General features: G+C 40.3%; 2 protein-coding genes across 10 annotated transcripts; both read left to right on the plus strand.

The window, feature by feature from the left end:
• The first annotated feature begins 2,291 nt into the window (after positions 1–2,291).
• ccdc106a (coiled-coil domain containing 106a) lies at positions 2,292–7,627 on the plus strand. Of its 4 annotated transcripts, none has more exons than XM_031299539.2 (8): positions 2,292–2,427; positions 2,945–3,014; positions 3,103–3,201; positions 3,533–3,754; positions 3,875–3,931; positions 4,088–4,372; positions 4,472–4,639; positions 4,763–7,627. In XM_031299539.2, the coding sequence occupies exons 2-8, from the start codon at positions 2,945–2,947 to the stop codon at positions 5,077–5,079; spliced, it is 1,218 nt and encodes a 405-aa protein (XP_031155399.1). In that variant the 5' UTR covers positions 2,292–2,427; the 3' UTR covers positions 5,080–7,627. The 4 variants fall into 4 exon arrangements, with proteins under 4 accessions (XP_031155399.1, XP_031155401.1, XP_031155400.1 ...); XM_031299541.2 differs by having other exon boundaries at positions 4,088–4,360; positions 4,763–6,684; XM_031299540.2 differs by having other exon boundaries at positions 2,304–2,427; positions 2,874–3,014.
• Positions 7,628–7,913: 286 nt separating this feature from the next.
• On the plus strand, positions 7,914–18,215 carry u2af2a (U2 small nuclear RNA auxiliary factor 2a). 6 transcript variants are annotated; one of them, XM_031299528.2, is made up of 12 exons: positions 7,915–8,551; positions 9,455–9,620; positions 12,831–12,866; positions 13,160–13,266; positions 13,377–13,528; positions 13,659–13,775; positions 13,863–14,019; positions 14,142–14,221; positions 14,691–14,813; positions 14,990–15,076; positions 15,824–16,072; positions 16,198–18,215. In XM_031299528.2, exons 1-12 carry the CDS (start codon positions 8,503–8,505, stop codon positions 16,330–16,332), a joined length of 1,458 nt encoding a protein of 485 aa, XP_031155388.1. In that variant the 5' UTR covers positions 7,915–8,502; the 3' UTR covers positions 16,333–18,215. The 6 variants fall into 6 exon arrangements, with proteins under 6 accessions (XP_031155391.1, XP_031155388.1, XP_031155389.1 ...); XM_031299529.2 differs by having other exon boundaries at positions 13,863–14,001; XM_031299530.2 differs by having other exon boundaries at positions 7,916–8,551; positions 9,479–9,620.
• Positions 18,216–19,782: the final 1,567 nt, after the last annotated feature.

Consider the following 19,782-nt stretch of genomic DNA (forward strand, 5'->3'; position numbering starts at 1 on the left):
GTCGAGGGTGTGGTTAAAACAGTGCGTGGCCTTATGCACCCTCTGACTGAAACCAATAGAATCTAGCAGTGAATTGAAAGCAGTACTAAGGCTATTGCTGTCAATGTCCACATGGATATTAAAATCACCTACAATAAGTACTTTGTCTGATTGAAGGACTACGCATGATAAAAACTCTGAGAATTCAGATAAAAACTCAGAATATGGACCTGGTGCTCGGTAAACAACAACAAATATAATTGGCTGTACTGTTTTCCATGTTGGGTGTTGAAGATTAAGAACAAGGCTTTCAAACGAGTTATAATTTAGTTTAGGTTTAGGATTAATTAACAGGCTCGAGTCAAATATGGCTGCAACTCCCCCTCCTCGGCCTGAGCCTCGTGGAATTTGGGTATTATTATGACTGGGAGGAGTAATGCATGACATTTACCAACTAATTAACTATGAAGGCAAGTTATATGTTTTCCTCTATACCTAAAATACACTTGTAAAATAACATTTCTTACATGTTTTACACTGGCCCTGCCTGACGACGCTGAAGTTGGCATCCAATTCGCAGCTTCCGATTCGGCAGTTAAGGGGAAATTTAAGGGGAACTTAAAACCGATTTACATTGCTAAGTGACTGATCCTCCGTTTTTTGAACCTCTTATTGTATTGAATGAGTGTTAGTCATTAAGGTAAATTATTAATTATGTCTAAAACACACTTTTAGATTTGTGAAAGCTTTATTGTCTTTATGAGAACACAATAAAGGGAGATTTCGCCGTTTTTTTCACATATAGACCACATTAGACCAGGTCTAGATCCAAAACCACAATACCTAGACTTGTCAAATCTGGACTAAATTATCACAGAGAGTCTAAGGAGTCTTAAAAACACAGTTTCAGATTTGTGAAAGCTTTATTCTATTTGTGAAAATGCAATAAAGGGAGATTTTACTGTTTTTTGCATATGTAGACCACATTAGACCAGGTCTAGATCCAAAACCGCAATACCTAGACTTGTCAAATCTGGACTACATTATCCCAGAGAGTCTACGGAGTCTTAAAAACACAGTTTCAGATTTGTGAAAGCTTTATTCTATTTGTGAAAATGTAATAAAGGGGGATTTTACTGTTTTTTTTTCCACACATAGACCACATTGGAGCAGGTCCAGATCCAAAACCACAATACTTAGGCTTGTCAAATCAGGACTAAATCTGAAACTGTGTTTTTAAGACTCCTTAGACTCTCTGGGATAATTTAGTCCAGATTTGACAAGTCTAAGTATTGCGGTTTTGGATCTAGACCTGGTCTAATGTGGTCTACATATGCAAAAAACAGTAAAATCTCCCTTTATTACATTTTCACAAATAGAATAAAGCTTTCACAAATCTGAAACTGTGTTGTTAAGACTCCTTAGCCTCTCTGGGATCATTTAGTCCTGGTTTGACTGGTCTAAGTATTGTGGTTTTGGATCTGGACCTGGTCCAATGTGGTCTATGTGTGGAAAAAAACAGTAAAATCTCCCTTTATTGCATTTTCACAAATAGAATAAAGCTTTCACAAATCTAAAAGTGTGTTTTAGACATAATTAATAATTTACCTTAATGACTAACACTCATTCAATACAGTAAGAGGTTCAAAAAACGGAGGATCAGTCACTTAGCAATGTAAATCGGACAGTTTTAAGTTCCCCTTAAATTTCCCCTTAACTGCCGAATCGGAAGCTGCGAATCGGATGCCAACTTCAGCGTCGTCCCTGGCATTTACAGTCAAAACAGGTGCCGCATCTGTCCCGTACGTTTCAACAGACTTCTTTTATGCAGACCGACTACACAGCAGCAAAGTCTAGCCTTACTTACGAATATATCTTTGCGGATAACAACATCCCAAACTTACCGTTACGTTACCAGTTTGCTAGTGATAGTGCAAACGTGATTACAATGGAAATCGTACGTTTTCAATCTTTCCGGATCGCCAGTCAACACTGAAACCTGACACGTCCTCACCTGCTCTACCTGATAACGTCCTGGAGTGTGTCGTTGGTGCACATTTTGTCCTTTTTGTCACAGACTCAAGACTTATAATTATTTAAATAGGCCTACATTAGCAAATCGCTTGAGTATGTAACTTTACAGCACACACAAGTATTATTGTTTTTCCCACATATTTTTAAAATATTCATCTCTTTAAATACTGCCATAAGATATAATACATAAACAAAGACTCTGCGGGACATATTTTTCTATTATAACCGTTTACTAAAGACTGTTATTAATTATATTACATCCGGAAATGACGCAAGAAAGTGTTGAAAAAAATGAAAGAGCGATAATTGTTATTGTTAGCTTGTTAGCTAGCAGACGAACTGGTGAATGGAGATATGACAGAGTAATAACGTCTTATTACATGTGCACGATTAAGTTATTACAAACGTAAAGTGGTATGTACCAATTTCTGCACAATATATTGGAAGCATGGAGATTCTAGTAATGTCTGAATGACGGAATCCAACACTAAGGTGTACAGAAGGGATCGAATTGTAATTTTATATTCACTGCTAATTTCTTGCTAACGTTAAGCCAGGCTAACGTAGTGCGGAGCTAACTCTAATGTTAACACGCTTTCATAGTGAGAGCACATTACCTGGCCGCTACAAACTTATATTTGTGTAAGTGTTAACACATCCAGTTTTACGGTTTCAGTTTATACGTGCATGACCAGAGACGTTTACAATAACATTAGCTTTGGTTTGCTGGATGTCTGGGCTTGCATAAAATACGACACACAACATAATGAAATCTTGCCGGTGACCTGAACACCTTTTGTAAATAAATGTGATCACAAGCACTCTATTTATTTAACGATGTCATTTGTTCGTTTCATTAGTGTGAAATGTCCCAGTGAGTTCTTTAGCGGTGTAAACTAATCAAGCATTCTTCGCGTTGTTTGGGTATGAGATGGAGGACGGGAACAGGAATGATGCTGCTTCCACATCCAAGAGCCACGCAGGCTCACTCCACCTGCAGAGTAAGGTTTTATAACCTGCAAATTAATATTATTGTCAACCTTTAGGTCAGTCACTTAATTAATACTGTGCATATTTCCTCCTGTTCAGCTCCAAAAAACGAGGACGCCTATGAAATTGCCATCCCCTATGAAGAGAGCAACTTTGAGCAGCAAGGATTTTTCAACCAGAGTGATCAGAATTTTGATGGTGAATGTCAAAATCAATAGTAGAAAATTCCCTTTTATTTGTACAATAATGACATTCTTCACACAAAGTTTCATGTTGTACAATATTGGTGAATTCCCAAACAATCACAATCAGCATCATAATAGGAATTATTGCCAAGTAAGTCACATTTACATGGGATTTGCCTTGGTGATTGGTGCATACATGAACGTATTAAAAGCAAATAAAGCAAAGTACTGCAACAAACAAGAACATAAATATAGAATAGAAATATTACAACAACCAAAATGTGTAAAAGACATGATAACTTAACAAATATGTACAACCTGACAATCCTGTCTGTCCTCCTCAGAGTCGTCCCCATCTGCTGGCACGTCTCAAGTAAACAACTCATACATGGTGATCACCAACCTGCGGACCCAGCTACAGATCTCTCTGGAGAAAAACTCTTGGCTGCAGAAAAGAATTGAGGACTTGGAAGAGGAGAGGGACTTCCTCCGTTGCCAGCTGGACCGCTTCATCTTTTCCACAAAGAGCCAGGGACAGGAGCAGAGTCAGAGCCAGTACAGTAACGGTGAGGACAGGGGACAGGTGTGAGATGATAACCTTGTCCAGCAAGAATTTGAGTATAAGTTGATTAGAAACAGAACTTTTGCAAGGCAATTCTTAACTCTTGGTATTTGTCTCTCTGTAGGCTATGAATCCAGACGATTCAACTGGAGGATAAGAAGAGAGGAAGAACGTCCCGTTGGTAAAAACAAAGATTTATGCACTTAACTGCGAAATTAAAAAATGGTTAGATATAGTTATGCTTAAGTGTAGCATGTTCATGGTTTACTTTGTTACATTTATGTATTCCATCTTAGATTGCAGCTTCTCAATTATTACAGCTTTCTTCTCTTCATAGAACAGAAGACAGAGTCGCAGCATTTCCCCTCACGTCAGTTTATCCAACGAAGGCCTGGTCCTCCAACCATGGTGCCTTCCAAAAACCATGTATCCAGTCCACTAACCAATCAGCTTGCCTCTATAAATGCTTTGTTCAACTCTACACAATCCCAGGCCCTCTTGCAAGGCCATAGCCATAGTACTCCCAATACCACAGCCAGTGGCAGCAGCAGCAACAGTGCTACAAGGGCATCCATGAATGAAATGAGTGGACATAGCAACATAGGTCCAGGTAATACAAATGGTACAAAGCTTCCCTTTTACCTTAATTGATAATACTTATGAGGGGGGAAAAATTGGAGGAAAAAAACTTATGTTGTGGGTTTTTTTATGTTGTCATCAGATTCACTTTCACTCTTGGGAGAATCTGATGAGTACTTGGAACAGGACAGCTACCTCGAGGAGGAGGAAATGATATCAGGGGAAGATGTGATGCAAGATACCATTAACAGCAACAGACATCAATTAAAGAGGAGGCGGGTCTTCCGAGCCCCTAGAGAGCGACAGAGAGGTAAGGGAAGGAGAAAAAATCCCGCAGCAAAACTCAGCATTTCACAAGATTTCAGTTCCTACTTAACCATAGACTGTCATAAGACTGCTGTAGCTAACTCTCTTGTATATTCTTGTTCTTCAGTGAAAGATGCGGCTGGAGTGCTGTTTCGCTACAAGAAGATCCTGCTTACATACCAGCGTCTGAAAAACATGTCGAAAGCCTTCCAAATCCATGGTGTGGACCGCAACACGGTGGCTTCCACCACACCCATTGCTGAGCTGCTACTAGTGGCCCCAGAGAAGGTGGCAGAGGTGGGCGAGTTTGATCCATCCAAGGAGAAGCTACTGGACTATGCCCGGCGCTGCTACACTGCCCTGGATGAGGAGACACTTAGCAGGGTGCAGGCCCTGAAGAAAAATAACCTGCTCCTGCCCATCTCCTACAGGTTTAGACACTGAGGAGAGAAAGACAGTGGAGATGGTGGTTAAGTGTGGAGCGAAAAGGCAGTTATTTTCTGCTGCAGCAGGCCAGCTCACCTCCGAGAGCTGCCGAGAGGCATGAGGAATTATTTTGCTATCTCAGCGTCCTGAATATGGCCATGTAAACTGCAGCTGAGATCCTTACTTTTCAAACGACTACACTTTTCCAATTTCACTTTTATTATCAAAAGGGTGTCAGTTTCTTTGACAAATCCTCCTCACCATTGTTCCATATTGAGGATATGGGAGTGCCTGCTGTAGCCGGAAAGGGAAAAAACATGCTTCTCATTCCTAAAAGAGCAAAAATGGCAAGTATATGTGATTTAGAATTTGTGTACAAGAATGTGTCTTTACTATTGGGACTAAAGAGGGGATTGCTTTTCTTCAGTACTTAGCTGGTGTAATCATCTTAGCTCATTCATGTTTCAGCCTCAACGTTTGCAGAGACCTACAGACCTTTTCTTTCCTGAACAAAATTATGCTGCACTCCATAGATTTTGTAGAATTATACTGTATGTTTATATTTCTCTGTGTGTCTTTGTTGTATTATTTTTGGCATTGTCATTATACCCTCAACTATTTTCACTTGCCTTAATGCAATTTTTATCATGTCCTGGTGTGAGACATGCAACAGTTTTGGGCCACTTTCACTCCTTGAACACACCTACTTTTCCTTTCTTTTGGTTTAAATGAGGGGAGAACTCATAAAGAGTAGGACACATAAACTGACTATAGTAAAGACTAGTCCAACATTATGTTGTTGTTTTTCTTACAATAACATACTTCTGGCAACAAGATCCACTTGTTTTTAGTTTAAAATCAAAGACAGACAACAACTGTTGGTCTTGGGCCCAGTTTTAACAGCAATACTGCTGCATTACTCTGTTGTTCCACTAAGGGTTGTACCAAGCCTTTTTTGTAAATGATCCGCACTAAAATCTTTCACTTCTTATGCTTCTGGTATTGAGGCTCTTGCTGTAATGCGTTTGTGACAATAATACCTTTTGTAAAAGAGTAAAGAGCATTTACTATATTAGCTATATGTAACTTTCTGTAACTTCTGGTTCTGTGCGAAAAACTGTGGGCATTAACTACACAACACAAACATGTTACAGTTTGAGTTACAGAATCAGCAAAAGGAACTAGCTTCCCAATGCTCCAGTACAAGTGCATGTAAAAAGAGCTCCTTAAAGGTCTGTAGTTTATTAGGACTGGGAACCAAATTCAATACTTTTTAGGCACCGACTGAATTCCCTCCAAAGTATTGAGTATCGAAAAATGCCTCGTCATTGAATACCTAATTTCATTACCTTAGGAGTAAATCTCATCAGAGTCAGTGAACCAATAAGCATGCAGCATGCTTCTACCAGGATCTAATAATGCTGGGATTGGCTGTCTAACATTACACGTTGTAAAGGCATGCAGGAAAAACCCTGTTAGGTTCAGACACAGAGAGATGAAAAGATTTGTGCCGTAATGTGTAATGTTGTAATTTCTTTTTGGTTTATAAAATGTTGGAATTGGAAAAAGTATCGTTTTTTTAACCGGTATCCAAGTCACAGTATTGGCATCGGTACCGGTATCGAAAACCTTTGAACGATACCCAGCCCTATAGTTTATAGAGATCTAGTCAAAATTCATAATTTTCAAAGCAGCAAACATATTGATTATATTGTACAATAATGTGTGGTGTTTATACCAGTATAGTAAAATCGTGAGCTCTCTTATATTAAAACAGATTAGGTAACAGTGGAATACAGTGGCATTTAACTTACATTTTCTTAAAAGTAAACAGATAGGTACTTCAATCTGTGGAAGTTATGCCATTTTCACTGTCTGATTGTTTGTATGACTAAAAAGCAAACAGTGCACGGATTCAGTGCAAGTGCTAAGAAGAATTTGTAAAACCATTCCAGGGTACAGTGTTTTAAAAAAACAGTAATCCGTTTTTCTCATTTGTATGTCTCATATTTATATATGTTGAGTATAATGTGTATCTCACTGAAAAGTTGCCTATCACTCACCAAATGTATCGTAAGACACAAAGGTCATTAAAGTATTTGATTTCTTACAAAAATGTAGATTTATTTATCCGTAATATGCAACATCACCATTCACTGAAAAATGCTTATGATTGGGGAGTAAATTGCTAACAATTTTTGTAGTATGTTTTACCCTGTCTGTGGGAAAGACAGGCTAAGACAAGGTGTTCCTTCAGCCACTGGCATATCCCACATATACAGTGTATGTATAATCCCACCCATTACATATACAGTACATAAATTGTGTGCACAAATGATTTCTTTATTCTCTTTTAAGCATCAGAAACTGGGCAACTATATAAATGGTCTTTTAGCTAAAAGAAAATGTGGCTTTCCTTTGAACACTTTATTTTGTAATTTCCAGTTAAAGCAATGTGGTCAGAATTCTATCACTTTTTTTTATTATGTCATAAAAAGTTTGTGATTTTTTTTGTCAATTTGATAAACCCAGGTTTTTGAAATTCAATAAATCTGACAAACAGCAATTAATCATTTTCTTCTTCCTCTTTTTTTAATTTTAATTTTTTACATCAAATATATTTGTTTTTTTGTTTTATTTAATTTAGGGGGGTTTGGAACTTGCCTGTCTAGACTTTGCATTGACTTGTCAGAACTTGAACTGATCCCACCAACATAGCATTAGCAGATAACGACACTTAACTTAGCTGTGAAAAGAATAAGGAACAGTGAAGACTTCTCTTTTCTTCTGTTTGACCCATAGACAGTGAGTATTTGACCCTGAAGGATGAGCTCTGCAGCGTCTTTTTCACTCACCGGAAAACTGTCATTCATCAACTTCCGGTGTTACGGGGTACCTGTGAGACGGAGCAAAAAAGCGGGCATACCGAAATCGTTATTGTTTTGATAGCCTTTAAACATTTAAAAGCGAATACATTTGACTTATATCGTCAAACAACTGCGCCTTGTGGACCAGCGACCCTGTTGAATTTTCATTTGGCTTGTAAAATAGTCTCATTCATTCGTCTTTCGTTGTAGCTAGCTAGCAAAGTAGCTAACGAGCTTCCACACTAGTGTCTGGAGAAGCAGGCCTCTTTCTTCTGGACTTTGCTACAAGCTATTAGCTAACATTAGCAGGCTAACCCATGCGAACACGTTTTCCATCTCAATGATTCTGTCTGTTACATTGTAAATAAATACCACACCGCTGATGTGTGTGCTGGTTAACGGTTTTTGGTAGTTCTGTTGAATAGGCTGCTAGTTGAAGCAAACGTACTTGAGCTAACGTAACATCGGCGAGGAACTTGATTTTAGCGTTGTTCACTTTGTTGCTAGCTTAAGCTAGCCACGGCCAACTAAACAACGCAGTCGCTGAAAGCGTAGCAGCCTTCAACTCACAGAGATGTCGGACTTCGACGAATTCGAAAGACAGCTATCTGAAAACAAACAAGGTAAATGAGCCAGTTGCACATACAAATTGAAAACGGCAGTGGCACGTTTGATTGTAATAGCCGCCATCATTTTTAGCTAACCATGGATATGTCTATTTACTGGAACACTATGCTAAGTTATTATCCCACTCTCATGAACCATGTGAAATGTGATGTAGTGTTACAGCTGCTCGTCAGACATTTCTGTTGGACCGATTATGGCTCAAGTCAAATAACGTTAGACTTCTTTAGTTTTCGAATATCGCGAGTTTGCTTAGCTAGCTAGCTACATAAAGGTAACGTTACATGCATTGTTTCTTTAATGCAGGGGCAGTCTATACCATGGTAGTCCTCCTGCCTTTAACGTTACCAGCTGACGGAGGCAGCTAGGATTGATTCTTTGTAGCTGTTGCGGCCAGTGAACATTTCCATTGCTATTTACCTATTATTGCCCCTTCAACTTTCTCACACTCAGCCGGCGTTGTACCGATAACGCCACCAACCACAGCCACTACCCTTATCCCATATTAAGCTCTCCTTATCCCAGATTTACATTTATGTTACACTCAATACACTGCAAGCCGTTTAACTTAGTCTATGTGCTGGCAAAATTGCACATTGTGACATACATGCACATTAAACGAAACAGATACACTGCATTGATTAGTAGCTATTCAGCACACCACTACTATGGAAGCTGTTAGAAAATTGCTACCATTATACTAACTTTAGTATCACCATATGAACTAAGGTTACGTGGGACAGATTCATACTCAGTGATGTTGCTCATTGCCTGTTTAATTTCCATCTGAAGTCAAGTATTACCAGTCTTTGATATGTATCATGCTAAGGCAGTTATTAGTATCTGTTTTCATTATTTCACTGGCTAGCTATATATTCAATTTTTATGTACCCTTCTGTAAGTTAATAGGCACTCTATTCCTGCAGCTGAAAGGGACAAAGAGAACCGCCACCACCGCCGGTCTTCCTCCCGCAGCCGTAGCAGAGAGAGGAAAAGGAGGAGCAGAGACAGGGATAGACGCAGCAGAGACCGCCGTGGGGACAGTAAGGAGCGCAGACACAGACGCAGGTGAGTACCTTCTGCATCACTCTGACCCCTAAATTCTACTAGGCTTGTCTGCGCTGCGTTCTGGTGGCGCAGTGGCCACTGGAGCGATCACGTCCACTCAAGACGATGCTGTGATTTCACAGCGCGTTCCAGAAGCGGCATTCTGCTCTGCTTCGCTTAAAATACCCGCTAGGTCTATTTTTTACAGAGCCGCAAGGCGTTTCAAAGACTGGGCAGGGTGGAATGGCTAGAGCATTCGGTCAGTTTTCAAAATAAACACCCTGTGCAAACTCCCGATCGTTTATATCACATCACTACACTATTTGAACAACTAAAACACAGCCACAAATCTTTGATCCATGTTGTTCATAACTGGACTAAATGGAAGAAACAATTTAACCATGTAGACTACTTACTTTTTATAGTAGAAGCACAAATAACCATGAAAAATGACCAAATCAACAAAATCTGCAGGCAAATCGCTCTGCTTCTACTGCCAGTGTTGTCTCAGTGTTTCCCATATATAGGTTCTACTTGGGCGCCCCGCCCAGGTATATAAAATCCGAATTACATTTTTTCCCAATCAGCGATGTATTTTTATAGTGCACACAGACCAGCGGTCTCCAGCCCTTTCCCCTCGTGAAGTCGCACTTCGCCTGCATGACACAGCGTCAACATTCACTTTGAGCTCAGATGCTTCATGTCAGTAGTAGCAGCATGCTGCTTGTGGTGTTGTGGCTTTCTGAATTAACTGCACTGATAAACCGTAGAAACGTCGCAGCCACACCGCTGTGAAAGCGCCCTGAATGTCATTTATCAGTGTTGTTGTTCACCCTCTCCGCGGCAGTCTTCGCCCGAGCTTATCTTTTATAATGGAGTTAACTGTAGCTAACAGCTAATCGGCGCTAACCGAGCCTTCAGTTCTGCTCCATGTGCAAATCCGTGAACTGTATTTATGGACTCGAGCCTGAATAAAACCCGAGATGGCTGTAAAAGTTTTAATCTACAATTCAGAGTTGTTTGAATGACAGAAATCTGTTCAGATGAGATCTTAATGTGTGCAACACGAGCATGTATAGTACAAAACGGCATGTTTAATATTAGAATCCCCAAAACACGGATTAATACACTTTAAAAAACGAACAATGATCCATAACAAACAAAATGAACAAGAATTGACTTTAGATACTTAGTCTAATGTGATTTAACAGGAGTTAGGAGGAGACAGCTTTGAGATTTATAATAACATGTTACTCTCTGTATGGATCATAGTTTTAAGGTTAAATTCCGCAACTGGAACGCAGCCCATCTGTGCCTGTTGGAATCCCCGGTTAGTGTGCGCACATACATGTGTTTTTGTCACACCAGCATCTCCTCATCCTCAATTTGGTCTTGGTATCTAACCAATCTCCTACTCTATAGTAGTTGGCTGCAAATGCAAACTAATTTCAGTCCTTTACTTTCAAGCCAGCTCCTGTCGCCCATTAAAAATGTTGGGGGTTGATCTCATCTCAGTAACATTGGCAGATACCATTATGGGCAACAGTGCAAATTCACAAAGCTTGACAGGTGTCTACAGCAAGTTGTGACTGTAAAGTGTAGCTGTTATTTAGACTGACTTAAAATAAGCTAGTCGATCTTCACTGAAAATTGACTGCACTTTAACTTATGAAATTTTATTATTAATATTTCACTAACGGGTGCCTGGGCAGCTCACCTGGTAGAGCGCGCGCCCATATATAGAGGTTTGCTCCTCGACGCAGCAGCCGCTGGTTCGACTCCGACCTGTGTCCCTTTGCTGCATGCCAGTCCCCCCCTCTCCTCTTTCATGTCTTCAGCTGTCCTATAAAAATAAAAACCTAAAATGCCCAAAAAATAACTAAACAGATTGACTTTCATCCAGTCTTTTTTTTGGATGATCTTTATTTTTTGTTCTCTGTCCCTAAGCCCTCTGTCACAGGTGCTTATGACAAACTTTTGAATACACAACGCAACATCTGCCACAACCTCCTTTTTATATTCATGATAATTTAACACAGAATATCAAAATGAAGTTATAAATGGTTTATGAAGAATTTCAGATCCATCATGAAAATAGCACAGCATGGTATTAATAGAACTCATGTGAGAAGAATTGCTTTGTAATTTTAGATTATTTGCATACTCAGTCTGGTGTCGTATTACATAAGATGTCATTGACACATGCAGCCATGCGGTACGTGTGTGATTGTCTCATGATGAGTCTGACATGCATTGTTTGATAGAATCTGTTTAGGCCCGTAGCTGTGGGAACATATTCATACAGCTGCAAGTTTTCCCATACTGCCAAAACCGATGATAACCACCTACCAATCGACAGTCCTGTCTGTTGTCAGGGAAACCTGCTTGCTTTCGAACACATAACACCTATACTTAACTTATTTTTGGAGAATATTAGGCGTGTTGAGAATGATATCTTTTGAAAAATATGTTTTTCAGTAAATCTAATGTTGGTTGGGGCGCCTTGGTAGCTCACCTGGTTGAGCGTGTGCCCCGTGTACTAAGGCTCAGTCTTTACCACAGTGGCCTGGGGTTCGAGTCCGACTCACGGCCCTTTGCTGCATGTCATTCCCTCTCTCTCCCCTTTCCTGTCTTCAGCAGTCCTAACAAATAAAGGGCATAAATGCCAAAAAACTCTGGTGTTGGTCAAATGGATTAGGTAATGAGTTTGCATAATGTTTATTTTTAATAGTTTAAAGACATGCATCTCCTTAGTGACTGCCTGAATGCATTCATTCTTAGGTGGACATTTGTAAAGCTTGTCAACACTTTACTACTTGTTGGCTGTGAATGTGACCTCTGGCCTGACTGTTGCTCCTTGTCTCTCAGTGCTAATTTAAAACAAGTTACTAGTGTCCACTCGGTGTGAGCACATGTCAAATTTGACCTCTCCCTTTTGCAGCTGCTGTGTATTTTGAGGATATCATTTCTGCTTTCATTGCATTATTAGTTGTTCACAAATGGTGTTGTACTGTATGTCGGCTGTGAGACTCCTTGAATTCACCGGATTGTCATCTGAACTTCAAAGGATTTTGCGCTTTTAGAAATATACAGATTGCCCAAGGCTCGTGATAGCTTTTTGTATATGGTGAGGATCATTGAAATGCAGGTTCTAGTACTGTGAAGTGGAAATGTTGGTGAATGTCATGATTAATTTCAGAGAAATGTGAACCCCTTCCAATGTCATTTCAGCTCACCAACCAGCTTCCCCCAGGACAATGCTGGAAGGTAATACAGCAAACTAACACAAAGCCGGTTTGTGCATTATTGCAACAACTGCAATTTAATGACCTGCCTCTGATTCTTTGTACTATTGACTCATTGTGTAAATATCTGCCTGGATGGGGTTTTCTGTCCCTTCTGTTCCCCTTTCCCATCATGATTGATGCAATCCCCCCAAAAGTTACTAGATGTTGTATATTTGTTGAAGACATGACCCATAATCTGATCTAGTAGTTACTGCTGAGCACATGAGAGATATTTGTTACATGTTGATTGTTCTAATTTGATTTCATCAACAGCCGTTCTCCACACCGTGAGAAGAAGAAGAACAAGGTGAAGAAGTACTGGGATGTCCCTCCACCTGGTTTTGAACACATCACTCCCATGCAGTACAAAGCCATGCAAGGTAACATCCTAATTTTCTTTTCATGTTTGATTTTAAATAGGCATCCTAGTTTCAGAGTTGAAAATGTGTTTTGTTGTTGAATGTTTTCTGTCTTTCGCTTTGCTCTCTAGCTGCAGGCCAGATCCCAGCCACAGCCCTCCTACCCACCATGACTCCAGATGGCCTGGCTGTTACTCCCACCCCTGTACCGGTAGTTGGCAGCCAGATGACCCGGCAGGCCCGCCGGCTCTATGTGGGCAACATCCCCTTTGGTATCACAGAGGTAAGGAACAGGACAGCACTTGGCTTTTGAGTCAAACCTAACAAGCATGTTAGGTTTCTTAATGGGATTATTTAGTCCTTGTGTTTTATCATAACGATGTTCCTTAACCCCCTCCCTCTCTTCTGTCTAGGAGTCCATGATGGACTTCTTCAATGCCCAGATGCGTTTGGGTGGTCTTACTCAGGCCCCTGGAAACCCTGTCCTTGCAGTACAGATTAACCAGGATAAGAATTTTGCCTTCCTTGAGGTGAAATAGTATCCCAATAAACATGTTATTTGTTCTCCCTGGGAAGCAGTTTAGAATTTAATCACCTCTAATTTTGTTTCTGTGTAGTTCCGTTCAGTAGACGAAACAACACAGGCAATGGCCTTTGATGGCATCATCTTTCAAGGCCAGAGCCTCAAGATTCGTCGTCCCCACGATTACCAGCCCCTGCCCGGCATGAGCGAGAACCCCAGTGTCTATGTGCCTGGTACACAGCCAATTAATGGTTTTTAACCCTAAGTACTTGTGGCATAATTCATGAGTAAACAGTTATACATACGTCACAGGGGCTTGCTCTCTGTGCTTCTCTGGTCATGTTTCTTACTGTTGTCTTCGTGTCTCTTGCAGGTGTGGTGTCCACAGTGGTGCCTGACTCTGCTCACAAGCTCTTCATTGGCGGCTTGCCCAACTACCTGAACGATGACCAGGTCAGTATTTCTGCATAAAACGTCTTCGTCTCCCAACTGGGCTACAGCTAATGTACCACACTTGTAGTGCAGTATGTATGCAGTAACTATCCTAACTATAGCAAATTCTGAGATTAGATTAGTAAGACAAAGTCCACCATATTATACTTTGAGTCACATATTGATCCCTGGTCGGGAAATTTGAAATGGTCCCCTGTGGCTTTGTTGAATCATACCTTGCTTTATAGAATTGTACATACTTGCACATCAAATATTTTTATTTTCACCATTATTGAAACATCAAAACAAAGTGACAGTTAAAATGTTGAAGGAGAAATGATAAGAAAAAGATGATATTATGCTTGCGGTGATATATAGCCCTGTCATTAATGGCAATATTAAACTTTGAGCTGTTTTGTTCGTATGATAGGAACTCCTGGAGTCAGTGGACATTTTTGAACTCTCCCCCCTCTTTTGTCCTGTGTCTCAGGTGAAGGAGCTCTTGACGTCATTTGGCCCACTGAAGGCCTTCAACCTGGTGAAGGACAGTGCTACAGGCTTATCTAAAGGATATGCCTTTTGTGAATATGTTGATGTCAACCTTAATGACCAGGTAACCAATGCTACAGAAAATATGCTGTCTCAATTAGGACAATTATGACATTTATTGTTCCCCCTTTTTGATGGTCAGACAATTTCAAACAGACACTGTCCAAGTACTGAAATGTCATTTTAAACTTCTGAAGTTGTATGCGTTTTTGAAAGTATAATTTAAAACTGATGTTACAGGCGATTGCTGGACTGAACGGCATGCAGCTGGGGGACAAGAAGCTCCTGGTGCAGAGAGCCAGTGTGGGATCCAAGAACGCCACTCTGGTGAGTTTCCAAAGGCTGGACAGATGACCGCAGGGTGGTGGGAGGCTGGATGCTGTTTTAGAGTTGCTAAAATGGATAAAGACGCATTGCTGATTAGATCTACTGGACAAATGTATCTGCCACACTCAGGCACACTGCTAACAACTGCGCGCAGGGCATTCCATCAGAAATCAATCACCTTCTGGCCTCACTCTTTTCGATTTGAACACATTTCTTTCCTACAACTTAACCTATATGAGAGTGTGTTAGAACAGGGTTTGATTAGAATGACCAACCATTCAAGAGACTAGGGCCCTCAAAGTTAACCCATATTGGATGACCCCACCTAAAGATGCAGATATTTTCTTAAAAAATGGTAGTCCAAGAAAATATTTTGCATACGTATCACCTATTGAATACTATAAAACTGACTCTGTTCCAGTGTGTTGCGTATTGAATTTTAACCCACAGTTCCTGGCTTTTAAACTTGTAACCACTAGCTTTATAGTCGGCAGCAACAGTGCACAGACTATCTCTTACCAAAATGTAATTTCTCACTTTTAGTGATATAAGTGAGAAAATGTTTTGGCATTTATGTGAACAGCCTCTTTTATTATATGAAAATGATAAGCATGGCTTATTTTTCACCTCTGTTTTGGCCTATTAGGTCCACATTGAATGACATTGTAGATGTCTTGCAGCTAGTTATAATACGTTATGTAAAATATGCCATTGACCCTGTTCTAACCTTTCTGTCTGGCCTTGCAGACAAGTATAAATCAGACCCCAGTGACGCTGCAGGTGCCGGGTCTGAACAGCTCAGTGACTCAAATGGGTGGCCTGCCCACTGAGGTTCTGTGTCTGATGAACATGGTGGCCCCAGAGGAGCTGCTGGATGATGAAGAATATGAGGAGATTGTGGAGGACGTCAGGGACGAGTGCAGCAAGTATGGCCAAGTGAAGAGCATCGAGATACCTCGACCTGTGGACGGCCTCGAGGTGCCTGGGACCGGCAAGGTAGGAACTGTTGTTTGATTTGATCATCCAAAATGTGACATGTCTCAAGTTAAATGTCATGAAAAATGATGTTATTTAATACCCTCTGTCGTCATTGTAATGGTTATTTTTTCACTCTTTTGTAGATCTTTGTGGAGTTCATGTCCGTTTTTGACTCCCAGAAGGCCATGCAGGGGCTGACAGGAAGGAAGTTTGCCAACAGGGTGGTGGTGACCAAATACTGCGATCCAGACGCGTATCACCGCCGAGACTTCTGGTAGAGGAGGCATGAAGAGAAGAGGGGGTGAGGGGAGGGAGGGAAAGAGGGAGGGAACATGTATTACCCGTTTCTAAATCAGCCCCCTGATTTCGCATGGCAACATTTCAGGTAGATCCAAGCGTATTAATCATTTGACAAATGGCTTTGGCGGTATCAAATTCATCATTTGAGATCTACGTGAAATGTCCAGAAGTTTAAACAGATATTTGGAATTGGAAAAGGAGAAGAATTGGGAGGGTTTATATTCAGTCCATAACTGAGGGGGCTAGGTTTGGGTGGTGAGGGTGTAGCTGGGTGGGGGGGTGTGGGAGTCAAAGATTTTTGAGAAATGTGTGTAATAATAGGTCCAGGGTGGGGTCAACAATTTTTATACTTTGTGAGACAGGGATGTTATTTTGGGTGGGAGGGGGGCCATACTTTAAGGTTTGTATTTAAATGGAGGTAGCCTGTTTTCAGTACATTAGAAAGGAGTTGCAGTAGGGAACTAACTGGACTATTCTGATGGAGAAGAGGGATGGAGAAAACAGGAGTGTTTATTTGTGAGAGGGAGATGTGGGGGAGATGGAGAGGAAGATGAGGGCATTTTTGTTTGACCATCTAACCTAGATATACAGTAGCTGTAACATCCACTTCCGTTTTGCCACCATCATTAGAAAGGTGAGAGGAGATTCCTCATTTTTAATTTTTTTCTGCTTGGACTCATTTCTTCACGTTCCTTCATTTTCATCAGACTGCTGCCCCCCTCAGGACGATTGTTAGAGAATATGTTGTCTAATTGGATCTGAATGTCAACTGTAATTGTTTCAATACTGTGTGTAGCTTCACTGATTTAAGCTGGTATATCACCTTGTATTCAGGCCGCAGAATAACATGAGCTCCAGAAACGAAAGTTTTCAATTATGCCAGTTTAAGTTTCTTTTTTTTCTTCTATTTTCTGTAACTTTTTTCACGTCCATCTTTTGTGCACAGCTTTTAACAGGTGAGGTTGTTTTCGTCTTAGCAGTTCAGTCCCGATTTAATTCAAGGGGAAGTAAAAGAAAATAAGGTGGGCAGAGGCAAACAGATTGGTGTTTAATAGGGGATTTATCTCTTCCTTACCAAAAAGCCTTAATGTTATTACATGTCAATTCGCTAAGGAAATAAATTTGGCTTGCCCCTCTATTAATGATGTCTGTATGTTAATACATGTCACTATCTTGTCCTTCAGCCTTGCATCACTAGTTTTAATTTTTCCTTGTTTCCCATCAGATTTGGGTTGTAATTTGTTGGACCCGGTTGTTTTTTGTGCAACGTCTCACCTCTTTGACAAGACCAAATAAACACGTGACTAATACCCACGACTCATGTTGTACCACAGAGTGAAACTAAAACCGCACAACTTCTTTCTGTTCTGTCAACTTCAATCCTGATTTGTTCAAAAAGACAAACTAGGTACACTGATAGGCGATGACTTGTTCACACTAAAGACTTTAAACTAATACTGCAATGGCTTGTTTTTAGTTGGGCTCTCTAGAGATTAATAAATTAAAGCCTGCAGACAAACACTTGCTATCATACACCAACTAAATTTCAAAAATCAATCATTTCACATTTTAGTGTTTAGCTTTCATGATATAATTGTTACTGTTGGTGGATTTTCACTAAAATGTAGTTGTTTGGATGTTAAAAACAGTCTGTATGTACTTGGATAAAGTCTGCTTTTCTCTCATCTCCCTCATCTTCTGCCCTTGATTCTCTGAGGACCACATGTTCACATGGTTTGAGGCTGCTTTCTGTTGGGTTGATTAAGACGGCGCTGAAAAGCGTTTGTCAGTGATAACACTTATGAGATGTTACTCCTTACTTTCTGAAATCTGCTTTCTCAGTGTCAGTCATTTAAAAAAAAAATGTCTCTGGAAAAAATACGTGATTTCTTAAATGATTTAAAAAGCTAAAAACATCTAGTTTATAAAAAGCAGTCTTTCATTTGTCCAATTTGTTTTCAAATGTTGATTAAAAACTGAATTTACATGATGTCTTTCTTCTTTGTTTCCTCTCTTATGCGCGCCCACATCCACCCAACCGGTCGCAGCACACGTTGACTCAACCAGCGAGTGATGACATTCACAGTTAATTATGTAGATGGAGCAGACTGCACCCATGTCCAGGCTGTTTCATTCAGTTGATGGCATAATTTATCAAGCCCTGTAGTGAATGTAATGTCCGAACTATGGAGCAATTTTACAGTCAATTTTTCTTTCATTGTAATATGTCATCTAAATATTACTTCTTGTACTGCAACATAATATGGGTGAGTACATTTTCCACAACTCATAATAAAAAGCATTTTTAGCATTGCAACCCTCCTAAGTATGTACCATATATAACTGTACACACACACACACACCTACATATTTCAATTTTTAATTAGATATAGGGTCCTAATTTATGAACTCTTTCTCATTGAAAGTCCTTCAAAACATTTAAGAGACAATCTCTCTTGCATATATATTTAAGTGTGTATTTGTTTATCTCTTTTAGGTTTAGCCAATCATAAGCTCTTGGGTTTGTTCTACTTACTGCACATTCTATTATATTGAGAATTGTTTGGGAATAGTATATTGCTCTTGAGTTGGAGCTGCTTGCTGTGTAACCCGCTCATAAATGAAGTGCTTTCATCTGGTCTTTCCCTTTATATTTAAGGCAGTCCACATGAGTACACAGTCGTGGTCAGCAGCAATAAATGCTATGTCCACCTGGGACTGTAACTGTAAAGCAGCTACAGGGTAGCAACAAATCTCTGACATGAAATAATGTCCTGTGTCAGCTCTGTACTGCCCATCTGCATCGCTGCACCCCACTGCACAAAACCCAGCAGCAGGGCCACTGATGCAACACTCACTCTACCCTGTTCCCAGAGGGCACAGATAAAACAGAGCTGCTGAAGCCATATCCACCAGAGGAAATGTGTAAAGCTGACCCTGCCTCTCTCATAGATAAGGACATTCAAGCTGCCTAACATGATGAGACCTATTAAATGTTATTAGCAGCCCTCCCCAGGCCTGATGCTGCAGTCAAAATTGCAAATACATTATCTCCCTCTAGTGGTGAATGTAACACTCTAGTGATGGTCATTGTCATTCTGGGCAGTGCCTCCCCATTGATCCTCATTCAGAAAGATAGAACACTGCAGCAGTGGGAGAGTGCAACACTGGAGTAGGATGGATGCAGTAGTCTGTGTACATATGACAGTTTGCATTCAGCGTATGGGAGTTAAAAGAATTTGAGCATCCCACGGAAAAGGACCTTGACGCAGAAAGTCTGGTTGAATGCATATTACTTTTTTTTTACAGAAGCCATTTTTTTAATGTCACAGTACGAAAAGCATGTGTAGATAATAAAATGAACAATGGCTGAATTCCATTTAGCTGCTTTAGTTTCAGTGTCCTGGTATAGTGAAAGCTGGCTCTCA

The sequence above is a fragment of the Sander lucioperca genome, chromosome 10 (genome assembly GCF_008315115.2).
Source record: "Sander lucioperca isolate FBNREF2018 chromosome 10, SLUC_FBN_1.2, whole genome shotgun sequence".
Classification (NCBI taxonomy): Eukaryota; Metazoa; Chordata; class Actinopteri; order Perciformes; family Percidae; genus Sander; species Sander lucioperca.

Bases quoted from the DNA above. Each gene is read 5' to 3' on its own strand.
- u2af2a (XM_031299528.2), top strand. From the start codon at position 8,503: ATGTCGGACTTCGACGAATTCGAAAGACAGCTATCTGAAAACAAACAA. The intron at 13,267-13,376 runs GTAACATCCTAA...TTTGCTCTCTAG, and splicing joins GCAGTACAAAGCCATGCAAG to CTGCAGGCCAGATCCCAGCC. The intron at 14,222-14,690 runs GTCAGTATTTCT...CCTGTGTCTCAG, and splicing joins ACTACCTGAACGATGACCAG to GTGAAGGAGCTCTTGACGTC.
- ccdc106a (XM_031299539.2), top strand. From the start codon at position 2,945: ATGGAGGACGGGAACAGGAATGATGCTGCTTCCACATCCAAGAGCCAC. The intron at 3,932-4,087 runs GTAAAAACAAAG...TTCTCTTCATAG, and splicing joins AGAGGAAGAACGTCCCGTTG to AACAGAAGACAGAGTCGCAG. The intron at 4,640-4,762 runs GTAAGGGAAGGA...CTTGTTCTTCAG, and splicing joins CCCTAGAGAGCGACAGAGAG to TGAAAGATGCGGCTGGAGTG.